Here is a 20353-nt window from a genome sequence, read left to right as displayed (position 1 = left end):
CAATGGGGCGGGGCGCTGCCGGCGCGTCGCGGCTGAGGGGAGCGAAGAGGCCGCGGGCCGCGCCGGGTGAGGCCAGGCAAGGCCGGGCGAGTCGGGGCCGGGCCGGGGCCTCTGCTGTCCCCCTGCTGTCCCCTTCGCAGCGCTTCCCGACTAGAACCCTGGGGATGGAGCCGGCGGGCCCGGCGCACCGCGGCGCCGTGAGGGAGCTGAGGTGAGCGGTTGGGGGTGGAGGGGCGGCTCGGCGTGAGGCGCGGGTCTGAGGGCGGCTTTGCCGAGGACGGGAGAAAAGTGGCTCAGTCGTTACGTAATTAACTCAGAATTAGCGAAACTTGTGTTTCTGCTTATTAACAGGGAGTTACACTAATTGGCGATGTTACGTAGTCATAGGAAATAGAGAAGAAAAGCTGATTTTCTGATTTGGAAGCGTCGCTACTGAAGTCGTTTCAGGGAGGCTTATTGAGTATTGTTCGGGTCCTTAGGACTTTCCCGAGACCTACTTACATTTAACGAGGGCAAGATTTACCGCGCTTGCTATTAATATATCTAGTCTCTCAAATTTGTTGCTTTTTGTGGAGGAGGGAACTTGAATGAGTCTTTGGTTTCTGCTTTTACAGGGTTTTCGCGATGTGTCTTCTGTGGTGATAAGTTGCGGTGTCTTGCACTGTGGGCTTGGTTCACTAGAGAAATCTACTGAAAGGGTGGTTAAGTAGCTGTCTATAACAGGAAAATTTTAAAAAACCCAATCCAACGAACACTTAACACTTGCTCAAAGATCTTAAAAATCATGGCAGTGTTATAAATACTACGTCCCTAAAAAATTCTCAGTTATTGAATCATTTCAGGAGTTAGTGATGCTAAATGATGTCTTCAGTAGTTTGCTTGTATTTAGGACTGTTTGTAGGAGGAGTACTTGAGACTGTACTCTAGTGGTACTGAAAGCTTCCAGAATAGTTTGAGCAGTGTCCTCCTCCCTTTGGTAAAGGCTGTCTTTGTGGCATCAGATGAAAATTGGTGTCACTCTAGTTTTCCCTGCTTGCTGTGGGCAGTATTTGTACGGCCTTGTGAAGTAGTCGGAGCATCAGCAGACCTTCGGGACTGCATAATGCTGTAGGTTATTTGCTTTGCAGATGCACGTACATTCCTCACTTTTAAGTTTTTCCTGCAGACGTGGTCATAACCTGCAGTGAAACTGAATTGTTGAGGATGTTCTTGAAATTTTTACAAGTATTATTTCCTTTGGTGTAAATGCTAGCACTGCAGTCTTTCCTGTGTTCTTATCAGTAGTGTGGATACTGGGCACTTTGAGGAATTTAATTTCTGTCAGTCATGACTGATGACTTCAATATTATTTCAGTTTTGTTTAATCAGATAATTGTCTTAAGAATTAGTAACTGGAGAGTGTTCCCAAGTGATACATCTCTGATGCCAGAATTAGATCTGCAGCATACATACCCTTTTCTCTTTTTTTTTTTAATAGCTTTTGGCTGACTTCAGTGTAGTCTTACAGAGAGAAACTATTGGTGAGAGAAATTATGGATCATTTTAGTCTGGTATGCAAGGTCACTTTCCAGCTCTTTCATATACATTGTGTGTCACCTTCAGCAGGCAGTTGATTGGGGATAAAAATACGGCCCTAACAATGGGTGTACTGGTGGGATTCACTATTTAACTGTCAGTGTTTATAAGGTCCTTATAGGACCCTAAAATGAATGGAAAATTAACAGCCTGTTATTTTTTAAGTCTGTCTGACCTGTAACGAGACTGACAGTAAAATAAATCCCTTTTTAGAAGCTCTGATATTGAAATTACCGTCTTGCAAAGAAACAATAGGCAAGTCCTATGACATGTAACTGTTTCTGACAGTGCTCGAGAGGAGCAGCAGCTTTGCTTAGTTTTGGTCAAAATGGTGTATTTGTGTGTTTGGGAGCTGGAGATTATGTTCCTACTAGCCTACAGATAGAGGCACATGATTGATTCAAATCAACAATAAATTCTTTTAAATCTTGAGCTTATAGAATTAACCACATTAAATCTATTATGAAGAAACAATTCACTGTGTGAGGTAGGATGGGATTGCAGCTTTTGTAACAACCCAGTGAATGTGGTGGTAACGCTACAGGTTTTTTCAGCGTTTCTGCATCTACATTTGTCCTTTTGTGTTGCTGAAGCAATGCTGAATTTCCAACAAGTGAAAATTTGATCTGGAAGACCCTTAGCCATCTGTTTCTTTTATACTTAGGATTTTAATGGGCTAGTCCTTCAGAGTGTAGTTATTCTTGTCTTTTGAGCAAATGGCATCCTTCAGTAGTGAAGATGCATTTCAAGATTCATCAGCCCTCTCCCTAAACGATGTGGAAAGCCTGCACAGCTTCCGCAGCCGGTCTGCAAGTTTCAGCAGCACGGGGTCCAGTGGCCGCTTGCAGCTCCGTCAGCGAGTAGCCCAGCTTATGGCTTGTGTAGAGGACATCAGCTCGGATGATGAAATTCATGAAGAAGTGTCTCGCACGCTAGATGAAGCTTTCCGTATCTGGGGGAAAAAGCTGAAGGATAAGTGGCAAGAACTCAGGTTTTGTTCCCTCTAATTGATTGGTTTTGTGGTGGTGGTGGGGTTTCTTTTTAATGCTAGCTAATAAATAGATTTCTGATTGATGAAAAGTGACAGAAAATTTTTGTTTTCTCTAGACAGAAATTCTGTGGGGAAATTAGATGCTCTTAAGGTTGGTTACCTGTTGACGTTTCAATTTTAGCATTGGTTTTGTGTGACTTTTGTTTGTTTGTAGACTACACTTAGTTACCTGGAATGTGGGCACAGCTTCTCCACCTCCTGATGTCACTAGTTTACTTCAGCTCAATTCACTGGGCCCAACTGTGGATATGTATGTTATAGGGTACGTATCTATTAACGAACTTGCTTTGTAAGTTTATTGCAAAACTGCGAAGTCTCAACAGCTTACTGTCTGTTTTGGGAGGACTGTGCCATGTGAATCACTGCCTAGGAGATGGTTTAACATTATTGCTAACAGAAGGTGAAGACTAGAGTTAGTGACTTAGAACAGAGATGATTTCTAGCAAGAGAATCTTCTTTCTGCTGTTGTTTTGTGACAAAATACAGAATATCTTTTTGCTAAACATACAAAAAGTTGTTGGCTGCCGTTTTCTTTGTTGACGCATAGAGGCATATTCATTTTGATATGAAAGTTATCCAAAATTCAGCATGTTTTAAAGAAGTTAGTGCAAGCTTATTAGGCACAATCTGACATCATGTTTTCCAAACTTTCTAGAAATTTTAAAGACCTGATAATAGGTTATTTGTCATAACATATCTTGAGTCTAGCATTGTCTTAAGCTCTGTCTTCAGGTTTATATAAGCTCCTTTAACTTTGCTTTTCTCAGTGTTAGATGTTAGACCTGTGGATGGGTTAAATTGCTTGTAAATGAGAAACTGAACAGCAAGAAATTTCTGACTTAACGCTGAGAGAGGTCTGTTAGGATGTTGTGGTCTGTATTCTGCAAAGGTTATATGAATTCTGACAAAACCAAGTGATACAGTGTGAGTAATCTTGATCTATTCAGCTTACAGGAGGTGAACTCAAGAATCACAAATTTTCTGTCCGACTTGGCATTTGATGATCCATGGAGCATTTTTTTCATGACTGTATTGTCCCCATTGGGATATATCAAGGTAATTGTTTACATCTCTTAAGTGTCACAGCAGTGAAGGAAAATGTCTTCCTCAGCTCCATTCAGATTTTTTTTTTCCCCTCAAACTCTCCATAAAAGATAAGTTGATGCTGTTTTTTGCATGTGTCAGTCACTTCCGTAGGTATACATATGTTAAAGTGATTCTTCATCACACTTGCGTTTTGCTGGTTTGTTGATAAAGGCAATTTTATTTTTTCTCTATTAATAATAATGTCCTTAATTTTAGCAGTAAAAATTGAACATATGTTTTTTCATTTCTCATTTGGAGTAGCTGGGCAGTTCTGATGCTTTTGCAGCTCAGATGACAAACAGCAAGAAGTTGTTCAGATATACTGGCAGTGTCCCGTGTAAGTGCTGCAGAACCGGGTAATGAATAAAAAAATACTCCTGTTGTAGTAAGAGTACATTCTCAAGGAACAGAGTAATGAAGATTATTTAAAATTAAATGTAATGTAAGCTTGTACTCGACAGCATATTTCTTGTGGCCACAATATCTCTATCTTGTTTGTAGAAAATTTTTTTGCTCTGTGCAATACTGGGGAACTGTATTGTGATGCTTCTAATGTAGTCTGCTTAAGTACTTGCTTTCACTGTAAATATCCCAAGCAATGGCTGTGATTTTGGTTAAGATTGGTAAGGTTTGTTTCTTTTTTTTTTTTTTCCAACTTGTTTGCAGGTGAAAATAAATTGTATATATGTAAAACAGTATTTTAGTGGGTATATATCTTTTTCTGAGGACTTTATTTTTGTTTGAAGACTTAGAACGTTGTATGGTAGTTTTAAGTGACAAGATTTTTTTGTAATATCTGGGCCATAAGATCAGCTAAAGTACTAGCTCTTTTAATAATGCAAGCAATAAACGTAGGATGTCCTGAATTTCTCTAATAAAGAGATGCTAAAAGCCTTTTGAATGTTGCATTGGTTTTCTAAACCAAGCATTATTTCAGGGTGATTTTGCTGAGATGATTGTGTTATGTGCATGCTAATCAGACTCAGTAGTTGTGCCATTCTTTTAACCATAGCTAAACAAAACAAAGGACCCATTGGGAACTACAAAAAGGAAGAAAAAACATTGTTCATTCTAGTGTAAGTCATTGCTGATGAACGTTCAAAATTTGTCTGTGGGCTGACATTCAGGCCCTGTATACAGACAGTTAAAAAGAATTCTGAGTGGTATGCATGGTTGCTTTTGAGTTCTAATTTATAAATGTGGCACTTTGGACACACTAATGAATGGATGCTGCCACCTAATGGTTTTCAGCAGGACTTGATTAGCTCTAATAATAAGATGGGACTGTCAGGCCACGTCAAAATCAAAACAGGCAGTGAGGAGAGCTTCTGCTGGGAATTTGGCTGAGAAGGGGAGGAACAATTACCCCTTCTTTGCTGACCTGTGACAAGGTTGGGTGTGGAGGGGTAGTTGTCATCCTTGGGGCATTCTGTCCCTTCCCTAACAGGGTCCAGTTTCAGAGTGTTAAGTTGGTTGGGGTCAGTCAGTTCTTTCACCATAAACAGAATCATGTCCCCTCTATGAAGGGTTTTTGCTTGATTTGGCAGTATGTATTGGTGGGACGTGGATGCACAGGAGGCATCCACTGTGTTTTGGTGTTCCAAGACCTACAGAGAGAAGAGGTTTCATACAGATCTTGAGAAGCATCTGGGGACTGGCCCACAGCGGCATGAAATGTAGCAAATAATAAAGGGACTGAAAGATCTTGGTATCTCATGACATAATTATGGAAAGGAGAATAGTGGTTACACAGAATGTCTGATCAGATACAAATATTTATGCATCATCTAGATATGAATATTTACGCATCAGCTTTAAACTGACAGAGGGCAGATTTAGATTAGATGTAAGGAAGAAATTCTTCCCTGTGAGGGTGGTGAGGCCCTGGCACAGGTTGCCCAGAGAAGCTGTGGCTGCCCCCTCCCTGGAAGGGTTCAAGGCCAGGTTGGACGGGGCTTTGGGCAACCTGGGCTAGTGGAAGGTGTCTCTGCCCATGGTGGGGTGGTTGGGACTAGATGATCTTTAAGGTCCCTTTCAACCCAAACCATCCTGTGATTCTGTCTGGTAATTGAGATCCATCATTTCAGTATAATGCTTAGTATTTTGTTGGGTTCAAGAATGTTAACGTATATTCTGAAATCATTCAATTGTGTAGATGTGGAGGCAAAGAAAGGAGCAATTCTGTTTTAAATTTTGGGCTGGCATGTACTTCCTCAGCAGTTGTACAGTCAGTGTTATTCTTAGTATCAGATTTTATTCTTAGGATTTAGATTTTATTCTAATGTTGTCTTTCTCTAAGTTCGTCCAGCATAAAATTGAACTATAGTTAGTATATTTCAATGTCTGTATTTTAAATTGAAACATTATCATTAAAACAAACACAAGGAATTTTGTGTTTCATGCCAGGAACACTGTAAAGTTCGTAAATTTTTAATGAAGAACATCTTCATTAGACTACTTCCACACATACACAAAAAGCAAACCACAAAAAAAGTCCAGTATCTTAAAGCTTAAACAGTGTCTTACCTGCTCCCTAAGTATCTTTGGAAGTGTTTGATAAATCAGCTTTTACAGGCTTGCGGGCAAGAGTTACTGCTGTTAGCAGCTCATTGTTTTTGCAAATGCCTAGGAGTAACTGCTGTGCTTTTTAGGCATTTTAATGGCATCTAGAATGATTAGTTATGTGCTAAAGGATGTTGCAGTTTGAAAAACTTGCTCCTGTTGGCGGACTTGTAGGTGTGCACTGTTAAGAATATAAGTGAAAAATCAAGGGTTTGGTTCTTCATGAATAAGATGCTTAAAGGTAGAAACAAGAGACTGGTGAGGCAGAAGAAATGTCTTTAAAGATGTTTGGGCAAATACACATGTTTTGAGGTCAACTTCAGATTTGTAACGTTACAACTAATCTTAATTACTTGAGAGATTCATCAAAATTGTTTATAAGCAAGTCTACCGTAAGAATGCGTTCTTTACAGCCCTGAAATGCGTCTGCGTTTACTGTGTCACAGTATTGAAGCCAGGCTTGGCAAGGGACTTGCATGACTTCAGCTATTTGTTCTTCACCTAAAAGCTCCTATAAACTAGACCCCAGGAATTCCAGATACCTCCCTGGAAATGACCGTGGCCCCTCTCGTATCTCTTCCAGCTCTCCTCCGTTCGCATGCAGGGGTTACTGCTTCTGCTCTTTGTGAAGCACGTCCACCTGCCTTTCATACGGGACATTCATACCCACTACACACGCACGGGCCTGTATGGATACTGGGTAAGGAAGGCCTGGTTGCCTTGGTTACGCTTACGGTGGGGTGTGCCTCTAAGTGGTTTCATGGTGGGAGAGAGGATATATGGTTTACCTAAAAATTAATAAACTGACAAGCAGTGAGACCTCCCTCGTTTGAACCTTGTATGCACAGGCCATAACTTTACCAGTTTATTAGCTGATACGCAACAACTTATGTAGGAAGAAATTGTATTAGTTTAAATAGCAAGATTTAGAACTGTATAGGTGGTGGTAACAGTTATGTTTGCAGGTGTTGACTGCAGTTTCAGAGAATGTTGTGCATCTTCCGTACCAGGGGAACAAAGGAGGAGTCACCGTTCGCATGTCCCTCTATGGTCATACAGTTTGTTTCATGAACTGCCACTTGCCAGCTCACATGGAGAATACAGAGCAGCGACTGGATGACTTTGAGAAAATTCTGGAAATGCAGTTTGAAGGAGAGAATATTCCAAGTACCTTGGATCACGAGTGAGTTGGTCAGACCCTATTCTCTCTGTATTCTTTTTATCTGTTGCATGGTAAATTCATGCACTGAAGAGTTTGGGTTTTGGAGTTTTCATCCATCATTTTTATTTCAAATGTGTTTTCAGCCTTGACCCTGGATCCCGGGAGGAAAAGCTAACCTGAAAGATGGAGGTCTATTTTGCAAGACTGTTCTCTTCCAGTCTTGAATTACATTAAATTTGTTAGCGTATGTATTGCACATGTGATGTGCTGGAGAGCTTTAGAAGCTAAAGCCCGTTTATACCAAAAATCCTTTAGATTGCTATTAAATGTTTATCTTCCTTGATTTTTTGAGGAGATTTGTGTTATGTTTTGGGCTGGTTTTATTCCTGTTGAAATTTTAGAATCTGGCTAAGGGCTTCTCAGCCTTTAAAACCTTGATCGATGATTTCTCTAGCTATATGAATTACACTCCCCTCAGGTGTCTCACAAAAAAAAAAAAACAAAACACCAAAACCTAATTTGGGCCACTAATTGAGCTCTTGTTCCTTAATTCTGCAGGAATTATTTCTATGTTCCATTGTTTCCATGTGCTGGAGTCTAAAGATGGTAGTAGAACCATTTAAAACAGGGTTGAGAAAAACATTTTAGTTTGGTAATTTATTTTTTTTATATATACCTGTAGAACTGCCAGGATAGATAAATCTGGAATAGATATGTAATATCACTTTAATTGTTAATGAATTCATTAAAATTAGGTAAAAATGTAGGACACATGAATTTCAAAATTATTACTTTTCTTGCCTTAGTATAAGTGTTTGATATTTCAATTTTATGTTTTTCATTTTCTCGATTACGTGCATGAGCATGTACCAAATCACTTGCTGTCATCTTCTAAGAAGAAATTACAAATGGCATTAGAAGAAAAGTTTTGTTTCCCTAAGATCAAGTTTGGAGTATCCGCCCCTGAACAAAACCTTGAAAGTAGGGATTTTCAAAGAGAAGTTAATTTACTTAAAAACTGGCTTTCCTGTTGTTTAAAACATTGCTGATGATGCACTCCAGTGCTTCGTAACATAACTTTCTTTGCTAATAACTATAGAACACCTGGTATGTATCCCTGCTTTCCCAAGGCACCAAACCAGAGCTCTGAGTTAGTGGATTAACATAACCAGCTGGTGTATAGGTCATTAATTTTGTGAATTATTTTACCTACTGTTAAAATTTAATTCTAAATGTGTCTCTAATAGAGATGTAAGTCATTAGGAGACTCAGGAGAAGTTAATACCCAGGCAATAATGAGCAAGTGGCAAGAATGCAACAGACTTCATTTACTATTTCAATTTCTTTACATTTTTTGTTTAGCAGCAGGTTATCCCTGTGTAATCTTATCTGCAACTACTTAATGTCTGTGTTTAAACTGTTCAGATTAAGTAATATAAGTGATTAGAACACCTCATTAGTGTAATGCTTTATATTCTATTGAATTCTTCCCTTGTGTTAATGGATTCCTATAAATCTTCCTTGTTTTTTTGCCTCCCCCCCCCTTCTTTTTTTTTTTAAGCCTTCTCTTCTGTTTTGGAGATCTAAACTTCCGGATAGCAGATTATGGCATACATTTTGTCCGAGAATCAATAAATAACAAGCGTTACAATCTGCTGTGGGAAAAGGACCAGGTATGTTGTCTTACTCTGTTTGGAGAGTTTGGTTGGTTGGTTTGTTTTTAATGCATACAAACACAACACGGTAGTTAACATTACCTCTTGAGTTTCTAATTACTATTAAAGAGCACAAATTCAGAGTAGTCATGAGGTGGGACAGATCTAGCTGTTCACTCTCTCACTTCGCAGTCAGAAGCCCCAATGAATTGTGAACTTTTTCTGCTTTTGTTTACTTTCTTACTCATTTACAGTGCTCATGTTTGAAGCTTTCTTTGAACTTCACGGCTTGTGAATTGTTCCTCACCTTCATTTCTCTTCCTTTTTTCCTCCCCTAAGAATTATATTTGAGAGAAGCTTATTCTGGAATTTGTTTTGAGTAGAACTGCTGCAAAACTTTTAAAGAGATCGTGTCAAGAGTTCTGGCGGTAACCAAGAGGCACTCCTGAATTTACCTTTCCAAATATGTTGTGCTGACTGAGAAGTTGAATTCTTCTTGGAAGACGCTTTCTCATCTCCATTTCCAGTTGCCCTTTAAGCTCTGATTTTTAAACATAATCTTTAAAAGTTACTTTTTAATTCTGCAGTTAAATATGGCAAAAAAGAAGGAAGCATTTCTTCAGGAATTCATAGAGGGTCCTCTGCAGTTTAAACCCACCTACAAGTTTGACCTTTATTCGGATGTATATGATACAAGGTAAAAGCATAATAAGATGAGTTTAGACATGGAATATTAGAGTGAATGTGGTGTTGGACTAAATATCACTTTCATAAGCAAACTTGAGTTTCCTGAATGTACTGGTTAACTGGGGCTATTGAGCTATTCTGTTAGACTCATTCAGTGTATTCACATTTATTCACTGAATAAAAGAGTATTTCTGGCTGAAGAAGCCTGAGTCTGCTGATTGTGTGAGGGAAGTAGTGAAGCAACCCAACTTTCTTTGTGCAAAGACTAGATTAACAGAATAAATTGGCGCTTGTTTAAGCCACTTCTTTTTAGTTCTTTAATACTAAAAGTGTCTATTGGTTGTCAGAAATGAGCAAAAGGAAAAGAGTAATTGTCTGCAATTTTTGTTTTCCTTCTCTGCTTAAGCATTTCATTAGATATTGCTGGTATTTGAAAATAAATGTAATAAACGTGTCTTTATAAATTATTTTAAGTTGAAAATGGAGTAGCTTAAGTTTCCAGTGTTTTTCTCTGACACTTTTTTCCTCTGTTTGTTGTTAAGTATTAGTCTTATGTTTCAACAGAAGGATAAGTTCTTGTCCAAACAGGGGTTTTGTACTGATATTTTTCTTTACTTCCAGAGAGCAGAAGTCCCTGTTTTGGTTTAAGTAAGAAGAGAACTTTTTGGATTTCATAGATTTGTAAATATTTCAGAATCAAAACAATGCTCCTTCCTGAGCTTTTGATTTGATTTTTGTGAAATATTTGAAAATCAGATAACAGCTGATTTTCTTCAGGGATTTTCTGAACCTGTCTGAAAGCTGTAGTGTTATCTACTCTGCTGTGCACTTAATATTGGAAGTTTATTCATTTGGCTCCAAAGACATTTTTGCTCCCTACTTGAGTGTGAAGAGACATAATGGGAAATCCAGTGAACAAAAAATACTTACAATAATCCAAGCCTAGACATTGTAAGAATGATTCACAGCCTAATAGTCTGTACTGGCTCATGTAAAGAACAAAAAGTATGCTTGCTCATACTGTGTGCGTTCTGCTGTTGTTAGAGCTAGCAGAGGTATTTTGGTCACATGGAGGGTGATCAGTAGACCTCAAGGCAAGCCCCCTTGAAAAGTGTGCTTTATGTGAAGCGCATAGTATTTTGTTATCTTTGATACTTTTTCAGTGTGGATTTTGAGGTTTTGTTTCCTATCTAATATGCCATTTTCTGTAAAATAGTGAGTGTATTAAGCTGGTCTTTCGGTATTTTCTTGCACAGCAGAGCAGACCTATGGCAGCTCATAAAGATTTCTGTCGGTTTATATAATTACTGAAGTAAGTGGGATATGGCTCCTTAGTCATTTAAAATCTTTCCACCTTATTAAAGGTGAGTCAGACTTGTATATGGGAAGGGGTAAAACAACAGTATGTTGAATATTGAACTAAATGGCATTTCCAGTTTCTGATGATTTTGATATTCAAAGTTATTAAACTGACAGTTTTCCTTGCACATCCTGCTCATTAACTTTTATAATCCAATCCAGTCCATTCTAATTCCCCTTCCATAGGGTATGATCTTTTCTCCATTTCAATTTGAAGTGATACATCCATACAGAGAGTTGCTGTTAAGTCTTCCTCCACACCTCCACCCTTCTTCTCCACAGAGAGAACCACGAAAGGCTCATGTCTTCTGTTGTTACTGATATGGTATAAAAGGAAACTCTGATTTACAATTACAGTTTAATCTATAGCACAGTTGCAGGTTGCAGACACAACTTTCTTGATTATGGAATTTTTAAAGCCTTTTGTTATGAGACAGCAATAGCTTGCAAACTTGAAATGCAGGCTAGTACAATTTAGAGGAACTTTAAATAAAGCATTACTGTGTCACCTGTGAGTAGTATAAGCTACCTAAGTTTGTCCGTTTTTTGTTGTAAGTAAAAAGAAACTTGTTCTCAAATGTTTTGAATAATTTCAAACATCATTCAGACTCTTCCTACATCTTCCTTAAGTTTATATGCCCCATTTCTCAGAATAACTGTGCATTTGAAGCTTGGGGAAGTTGCTGTATTATCTCAATGTTATTGCATGTTTTTATGGAGTATTTTAGGAGAAAGTATCATTTCCTGTATGAAGCCAACTAACCCACTGAAATGCCCTTCTCCCCTTCATTTTACTCCTCTTTCAGAAACCTATGAAATTTACCTGTGGTAAATGGCATTGAGTTCAAACGAAGGAAACCTGGCTTGTAAAGCGTATTGAACAGAGCTGTAAAATGAAGCTTGTATGTGATTGCCTTCTTTTATTAATGTGTGTCTGACAGTCTTTGAACTTTGAGTAGATTTTGCACGGTATTATTAGCTTTTGGCAACTGTTTCTCTTCGCATTTCACTTTTATCTTACACTTTTGCAGTGAGAAGAAAAGAAAGCCAGCATGGACTGATAGAATTCTTTGGAGAGTGAAAAATCTCTGCCAGCATGCATCAAAAGAAGACAAATTCACTGAAGAGGAACAGACAATTTCTGTTACTTTGAATAACTATATCAGTCACATGAGCTATGGCATCAGCGATCACAAACCTGTTACAGGAACTTTTGGGCTTGAGGTGCTGTCCCAGTTATGTTGTTAAGAATAACTTTGTTTTACTAAGTGTTGCCTTACAGAAGCTGGTTTTCTAAACTTTGTAAGTCATAATCTCTGTTTTGTTCTGATTGTAGTAAAGGCAGAAAATTGCTTTCAGGTTATTTCCATTCAGTTAAGAGTCCCACAGCAGGTGTGGCAGAGAATCACTTGAAAAGAATAACTGAAAGAATGACAGACTTGACTGACTTTAAATTCTGTTCTTTTGTCTAGTTGAAGCCTCTTCTATCACATCCTCTGGTCACGCTGAATCCTGAGGGTGAGTGGAGCGCGGAACATGATGTTCTAATCAGCTACTCTGCAGTGCCTGAGCTCCCAAGCAGTGCTTGGGACTGGATTGGACTCTTCAAGGTAATGTTAGTGCATCATGGCTCTTTAATGAAGATGGTGAGTATGACTGGAGGAGGTAGTTGATAGTCTTTTGTGATAGGACATTGTGATTCTTGCTAGTGCAAAACTCTTTGAAATAGTGGTGTATTCTTGATTGCCATCAGTTTCAGTATGCTGACAGTTCAGTTGCATAGCATGTGAGCTCTTTCGCACCCTTGAAATTCTCTGCAAAGATAATGTGGTGATTTATTTAAGTAAAATGGTGCAGAAGCTGTGAAGAGGAATTGTCCTCCCCCAATGCCTGCACTTCAGAAGATTTATACAGCAAAGAGAACAAAAATAAAAGTCAGTGGAAGGATGAGAGAACAGAGCACTTGCACCCTCTCAGAAACAAAAGATTTGTGCAAAATGTTTTGATCCTAAAAGTGAAATGTTTTAATTACTTCAGTGAAGTAGTAAACATCTCTCATAACTTTGAGTTTTCCATGTAGTGTCTTTTTTGCTCCTTTCAGGAGGCTGATGGTTTGCATCTTTCTTTGCAGGTGGCTTTCAGGCATGTGAATGACTATGTTACTTACGCTTGGGTAGAAGATGATGAAATTTCTTCTAACAAAGACAGTAAACAAGTAAGCCAGTTGTATTTCTTTCTAATGTAGTTTCCCATAGAGTAGCATTCAAGGTCTATTTGTTCCATATCCCCTTCCTCTTATGGGGGGGTATCCTCTTTCCCAATGAAAGCTAATTGGGAGCGATATTATTGTTTAAAATCCTTCTTGCTAATTCTTACTAATTTTCAGGAAGTCTAGCGTACTGTCTTAGGTGTGACCATATTGCTTAAGGGAATTGCTGAAAAAGCAATTTATTCCTGTAGTGACTTTTGATTGTACTAAAAACTACTGTCATTTTATATTTTTGTCCCATTCCTGCCACTGAAATAAGTGGCCATTTTTTAATGTGATTGTCATAAAGTTATTGTGTGATTTTTTTTCACTACAGTTGTAAGTACCTAATGTTACTAACACAGTTCCAGGTATCTAACACAGCTACAGATGAGGGTTTCTTAGACTTTTCTTCATTTTGGCTATTGAGTATTTTGGTCCCTGTTTAAAAACTGCTGTCTGTTACATAGCTTCCTAATAGTGATTACCTGAAGTGTTTTCAAATGAACAAACCAACCTTATTTTGAGTACAAATGATCTGTTTCCAGAGGTATTTGTCTGAACAAACAGAAATTCAAATATAATTTTGGAGACACAGTGAGTGCAAGGATGGATGAGATTTTCCAGGCAACAATGGAAAGCAGTTATTTCTTGATAAAGATTTTGTAAGTTAGCATCAAGTTTGCAGCAAGAGCCCAAATTGTATCAATATTCTGAATATCAAAATTTCTCTGATACCATGGTTTCCTATCACTGAGCTTAGAAATCTAAGCACTATGAACGTTGTTTTAGCAGGATACTGTGGGCTGCAGCTTAGGAACCATTGGGTCTTTAGGTTGGTACAGACCTGAGGTGGTGGGTTTGCTCTGCTGTTTTGTGGAACAGCTTATTGCAGTTCATCTCCCTCCCTGCTGTTTGTGTGGCCTTGCCCCTTCCCTTACAACTCCAGGTTTCTTCTCACTTCTTGCTGAACCAAGTCAGCTTGCACACAAGGTGAAAGATATTAACTTTTCCTCCCTGAGTTAGTTTCCAGATAGTTTCATGAGTTATTTCTGTCCTGATCCTTTTTAGTTTATGCTTTACAACTTGCTTATAAATAGTAAATACTGATTTACTGTCCTGAATGGCAGAGACTGCTGTTTTGTAAGCTTCTTTCTCTGTGGAAATTGCCCATTGCCTATTCTTATTCTTGTTGACAGGTTTACATGAGTGCTGCAGAAATACCTGATATGGGAGGAGAATTTTTGCTTTGTTATTATAGCAATAATTTGCAGTCAATAGTTGGTATCAGCCAGCCTTTTCAGGTAATATATTTGGAAGCTTTATTTAATGTCGATGTGATTTTTATGTCTTTTGCTTTCATATGTGTCTGAACGTAGGTGTGTGCAGCTGTGTTAATCCTGGGGGAAGTGGCAGCAGAAGTAATTGCAAAAAGGATATGTGCTGGCTAACATCCCATAAAAAAATTTGCTGATATGTTAAAAGACTCTGAGTAGCTATTATGGCAACATATTGTTGTAATGAAATAAGACAGGTTTCTTTCGGCTTTCATTTTTGGAACTCCAGGCTCTGTCACTTAGGTCTTTAGTTTCTGTAAAGATGAGAACTCAAATAAACTTAAATGCTGCCAAGTTTCTGACAGATTGTAAGTGAACTCTTCGTGTTCCATTCTGTGGTAGATTTGCACAGAAGTGCTTCCTGTATATTTAGTCACTTGAATTTGGGAAAGACAAGGAGCTGGAACTCAAGTTATTTAACAGGCTGCTTTGTTTAATTTCTGAAAGGATGACTTACCCTGCACAGACTAGATGAAGTGACTGAGCGTTGCTTCTTCTACACAAGCATTTTTTGCCAAAATCATTATGTTTGTGCATAATTTTCCATGCTGTAATGGCTGTTCTAATGTGTTGTAGAATAGTTAAAATGGAAGTTCTCCATTGTTGTTGAATGAAGGGGTTTTAGAAGACTGTGAAACTCTATTGTCTTAGGGGATACACTAATGAAAGTTGCTGGGCTGGCTGGTATATCTCACTGATACTGTTCATAATTTTCTTTCTATGTTGGTGAGAAATATTGCAGAGTCTAGTATTCCACTTGTCTCTTGAGTGTAAGATCTACCACAGACTCTGCAGGATAATTATCAGTTGTATGTGGATACAACACGCCATATGCCTTTCTTTTTGCATGACACTTAATGCTTTGGTATCAGTCTAGTGGGTTTTTTACTAGATTTTTTTTTTTTTTTTTTAATTCATAATTGCTGCATAGATGCATCACTTTCAGTGTTCTCAGTTCCTATCAAGTATGTAAGACATCTTTTTATAATGGTGTATTGATAGTATAGAGCAACACGGTGTTTCTGAATGTGTTAATTTATTAACTGCTGTCTGTCTTCTAGATTCAGCCTAACAGAACGTTAATAGGAAAGGATCTGACACAGGAAGAGAACAGTTGGATGCAGAAACCTGACAATCTGGAATCGCATGATGAGTTCTGAAGGCAGAAAGGGCATTTAGTGGTCCTGGTTCAGGAGTTAGATGATTCTTTATGTCTTAGTGATTATAAGCTTTTACTCTTAGAAGATGGAGTAAGACAGTGCAAGTAAGACAGGTAGGATTGTTCAGAAATTTTGTAAGCTCACAGAAGATAATTTATTGTGGAAACATATTTTTATTGTTACAGGGAGAGTAACTCTCTTGCACTGGATGAGAACTGTAAAAATAGCACCTAATGAATGCTGTATGTTTTAAGGTGATAGACATTTCTAATATAATGATTTAACCTAAGTAAATCGCGATCTGTAATAAATTTTTAGGCTTTCTCCTTTTTTGTAGAGGATATTTTATTTACAATATTTACTATGCTGTAACCACTTAATCATTGATTTTCAGATTTTGAGTTTAAATGAAGTTATTTAAAAAATTATTTATTAGATACAGCTAGTTAGCTTGTTTTAAAATTTTATTTGACTTTCAAATGTAAGCTAATTACCTTTTGGGAAACAGATGTGGCAACAAGTCACATGAAAACAAAATCTTTGGAGCGTGTAAATTCTCCTTTGGTAGTACATCACTCTTTTTCATGCCTTACTGATAACTGTTTGTAGGAGTTTCCATTTCTAGTTTTTCCAGATGCAGATGCATTTATCAAAACACACTTTTTCTGATTTTTTTTTTTAATTCTTCTTTTATAAAATGATTTATCAATTTGCCTATGCATTTCTCCCTCTGATTTAAAAAAGTAAAATAAAACTGCTTTTATGCTAGTCCCTGGCTGAGAGTTAACCAGGATCCCACGATTTCTGAAAGAAATTGCTTAAGTTGAGAAATGCTTTATCATAGGTGAGCAGACCAATAGCACTTGAAGCACTTGTTAGCAAAGAGCTAATGGTCATGTTCCTAACCCCGATTGTTTTTTGCTCATTGAGTTTAGAAAGCTAAATCCATATTTAAGTACTTCCCTGATACCATCTTGCCACGTAGTTGCTACACTTACTACAGAGACGATGGGAATTATAAATGGGGAATTTCAGTGGAACAAGTTTTTTCTTATGGCATAATCTCTGCTACCAAAATTGTAAATCTCTTCAATTTAAACCAATTGGTCTGCAAAATTTCTGTTTTCTAGAGGTGCTTAGACCTACCTTAATGTATCCTGTACACTTGAGGATGGAGATGGAATAAGAAAGATCATGTACCTTTAAAAACCTCAAAGGTAGTTAGCTTCAGAAATGGTTTTGTTTCTTGATGAGGAAATGGAGATGTTTGGAAAGGTTTGGAAGAGGCACCAACATTCCACAGAATCTCAGACTGCGGTGCTGGAAAAGAGCACTCGTGAGTCTCCCATGTTCTAGATACCCAGCTTCGAGCTGCCTACTGTGTACGGTAAGTAGAGTTAGTTACTAATCACTGTCATGCTGGCTGTGGATGGAAAAGAGAAAATTTGGTTCAAGTGAAAGAGCAAAGCAAAGGATGTTGGTGTGTTTATGTTGGAGTATTGCTTCAGAACAGAGTGAATTCCTTTTTGCTCTTTTTCTCAAAGCTTTAGCTTTCTCAAGATTCTTTTGAGATAAAAGGTTAAGACCTTGGTATGACATTTGTTTTGCAATTACTTGCTTATATCATTCACTGTATAAAGTCTGCGGTCCGGGTGTCTCTGTATACTGTGGAAACTATAACGTAGGTTAACTGGTTAGGTAGTTGCAGTGTGGGGTTTAAGAACACTTAGCTTCTGTAAATTTTAGTTAGTAGTACCTCAGCTTAATGCTTGGTGTTGGGAACTGTTTCCAGTTGTAAGTGGTGAGGGCAGGTTCAGAGGATACTGTGTTCATTGCACGGATTAAAACTGCCTTGAGGTTTACAGTTTGTACATTCCTGTTAGACTTTGGAACAAGAATAGAAACCGTTTTCACATTTGTACGTGTCTTACAAGAATTTGTTTTGCACTAAATCTTTCAGATATGTGACTTTTCATGGCAATTAGGGCATCAGACAAATCCCTACCGAATTGCAAAGAACTTTTGCAGTTCTTGAGTTGTGCTCTGTTTCTGATTTTACTTGTGGAACTGTATTACTGTACTCCATGCAAGGAGATTCTGTGGAGAGCTCAAGGAACAGTGGTCTTTGAATTCCAGACCACAGCTGGCGATTTGTTGTGGACCAAGATCCAGTTTCTTCTGATCAGGGTGCATCTGCTGTTCGTGAGCAGCTCAGAGGGGGAGCTATACAGCCGCTTTACATGGGCAAGAAACTCAAGATCCCTAATGTTGTATGAGAGCTGATAACCCTCTCGATCACTGGACACAGAAGCTGCATTTTGTAAACTAATCCTTTGAACCACAGGACTTCACTGAAAATGCCCACAGCAGCTGTGATTGAATCTGCTTGTGTGTTAGTAGGATGCTGCACAGAACTCTATACTTCTTTCTTGAGTATTATGCACACAGTGGCACTTTTGTATACTACTGTTACCTATGGTAGCTTTTCAAACTATTCCATGACCTGTAATGATGCAATTTCTGATGAAATTTATCTTTGATAAAGCACCTTTATTGGATGTTATAATCACTGGAAATGTTTTTATATTCAAGCGTTTTCATGTACCACTAAAATAAATCCTGGCAGTGAAGTGTCTACATGGCCTGTATTAATTTGAGAATGAACACGTTGGTTCAGGTGGGGAGGATTAATTTGTGCATGATAACCTTTCTCCAAGAAACTTTGCTCTTGTTTAATGCACTGATAGAACTATTTTAGAATGGAAGTATGTCAGTAATAACATACGCAGTAGGGCTTTGGACTGCAAAAGAATGGCGAGGACAAATGCTGTTTTTTCTTTTGGGCAAAGCACATTAATTTTTTTTTTTCTATTTAAATGAATCCAGTATTAAATAGACTTCTGCTTTGGATTCTCTATTCCCTCTTCCCTGTTGAGGGAGGTTTTGATATTTTCCTTGTAAAAATGCTCGAGCCACTTCACATTGCTTTCTTAATTTTTAAGAACAGGTTCTTCTAATTTCACTTTTTCAGTGAATTTTTCAGTGTGATTTGAGATGTCTTTTCTGTCTTTGTGAAAAATCTGCTGTTTTACTTCGTATTTTAAATTTTGTATGTTTTAATATAAATTTCCTATCAAGTAATTTCCATCTAAGGGTAACTTTTTGTAATTCCCTGCTGTTAGAGAATTTATTTTAAAATAGGAAATATGTCTTACCAAGGAACGTTGTCCAGTGTAGCCTTATTTAACTTCCATATATTTCTGATTCCTAGCTAACCTCAGGATGTGCAGTGTATCATTGCACACAGATAGTACAGCTCTGTGTAAACAGGAAATATTTCTAAGATGTCTTGCGTGTTTGTTAGACCCTAAAAATACGTTCTGATAAAGACTATTGTTTCTACTACCACTACTTCCTTCTCTGCTCTTGGACACTAACTGACACTCAGATGAACTTGTCTTAATTAATATACTGCAGTGGAAAGGCCAGCTGAACAATGCTTGAATTAGGTTTTCCTTGAGAGAGGAAACGATGCCTTTTTTGAGAACTCTGCATTACTAGCAGGAGTATTTCCGATGGCCCTATCTGTCCTTGGATATAGGGAGTCGCTATTTGAAAGTGATTGAAATGAGGCAGTTTCTTTTGTGATAACAAGATACAGAGATCACAGAAAGTTCCTCATACTCATCACTGCATGAATACCAAAGTTAATTAACTTTGTAACTCATGCATTAAGGAGATAATACCCTAGTTTCCTTATACGTGTTTTTTCTTTATACCAGCCGTGAAAGAGAATGGAGAAAGGGGTTTTGTGTAAAGATGGAAGTGTTTGAGGCCAGTTGTCTATGTGCACAGCTTGCTTTCCTTTATCTTTAGCTCTCTTTCGTCAGGCGCGCGCCCAAACACCAGAGCGCTGTGTATACCCAGTAGTGCACAGTGTAAGCTGTTCTTTGTGTGCCTGCTTTGTTCAGCCAAGGCAGTGGCACTCGCCACCCGATGAATCTGTGCAGAACACTCTGAGTTACTCTGGAATCTGATCTGCTCGGGAGCTGTGCTGAACGTGTCTGCTCAATCGCTTCAACTTAAGAAGAGTCGTGTATCTGTGCGTGCGCATCCCACCTCCCTCTATTACAGTGGAACTGTCATCTTCCCCTTACAAGGTCTCTGCAATTAAGAGTAAGAGCATCTCATATGTGCAGTCTAGAAAGTAGCAAGAGAACCTGTGTGGGAGCTTTTGAAGCACGGGTTGGAAGAATCATTGAAGGAAAAACAGTGAAGTCGGGGCAAGTATGAGATCTGAGAATACAAACTGCTGAGAGGAAGTGCAGAGGTGTGTGAAAAATTCAGAAAATAAGAATTTGCTAGCACCACAAAAAGAAGAATAATGTAGTAGCAAACATTTTAACTTGTTAACCGTAGTTTGTCAGTTATCAAATACAGGCATCAGCCCTAGTCGGGAATGTTTCAGCAT

General features: G+C 38.2%; 1 protein-coding gene across 5 annotated transcripts; it reads left to right on the top strand.

Annotated features, from left to right (window-relative positions):
* The first annotated feature begins 3 nt into the window (after nucleotides 1-3).
* INPP5K (inositol polyphosphate-5-phosphatase K) lies at nucleotides 4-18517 on the top strand. Of its 5 annotated transcripts, none has more exons than XM_074844907.1 (13): nucleotides 4-211; nucleotides 2781-2888; nucleotides 3574-3682; nucleotides 6858-6974; nucleotides 7285-7457; nucleotides 8998-9109; nucleotides 9679-9788; nucleotides 10400-10426; nucleotides 12169-12361; nucleotides 12610-12747; nucleotides 13269-13352; nucleotides 14585-14689; nucleotides 15784-18517. In XM_074844907.1, exons 1-13 carry the CDS (start codon nucleotides 165-167, stop codon nucleotides 15880-15882), a joined length of 1422 nt encoding a protein of 473 aa, XP_074701008.1. In that variant the 5' UTR covers nucleotides 4-164; the 3' UTR covers nucleotides 15883-18517. The 5 variants fall into 5 exon arrangements, with proteins under 5 accessions (XP_074701008.1, XP_074701009.1, XP_074701005.1 ...); XM_074844905.1 differs by lacking the exon at nucleotides 4-211 and adding an exon at nucleotides 229-2566; XM_074844908.1 differs by lacking the exon at nucleotides 10400-10426.
* Nucleotides 18518-20353: the final 1836 nt, after the last annotated feature.

This window comes from Strix aluco, chromosome 19 (assembly GCF_031877795.1).
Source record: "Strix aluco isolate bStrAlu1 chromosome 19, bStrAlu1.hap1, whole genome shotgun sequence".
NCBI lineage: Eukaryota > Metazoa > Chordata > Aves > Strigiformes > Strigidae > Strix > Strix aluco.
This window is presented reverse-complemented; position numbering and strand designations above follow the sequence as displayed.

Bases quoted from the DNA above. Each gene is read 5' to 3' on its own strand.
- INPP5K (XM_074844904.1), top strand. From the start codon at position 2,292: ATGGCATCCTTCAGTAGTGAAGATGCATTTCAAGATTCATCAGCCCTC. The intron at 7,458-8,997 runs GTGAGTTGGTCA...TTTTTTTTTAAG, and splicing joins CCAAGTACCTTGGATCACGA to CCTTCTCTTCTGTTTTGGAG. The intron at 9,110-9,678 runs GTATGTTGTCTT...TTAATTCTGCAG, and splicing joins TGCTGTGGGAAAAGGACCAG to TTAAATATGGCAAAAAAGAA.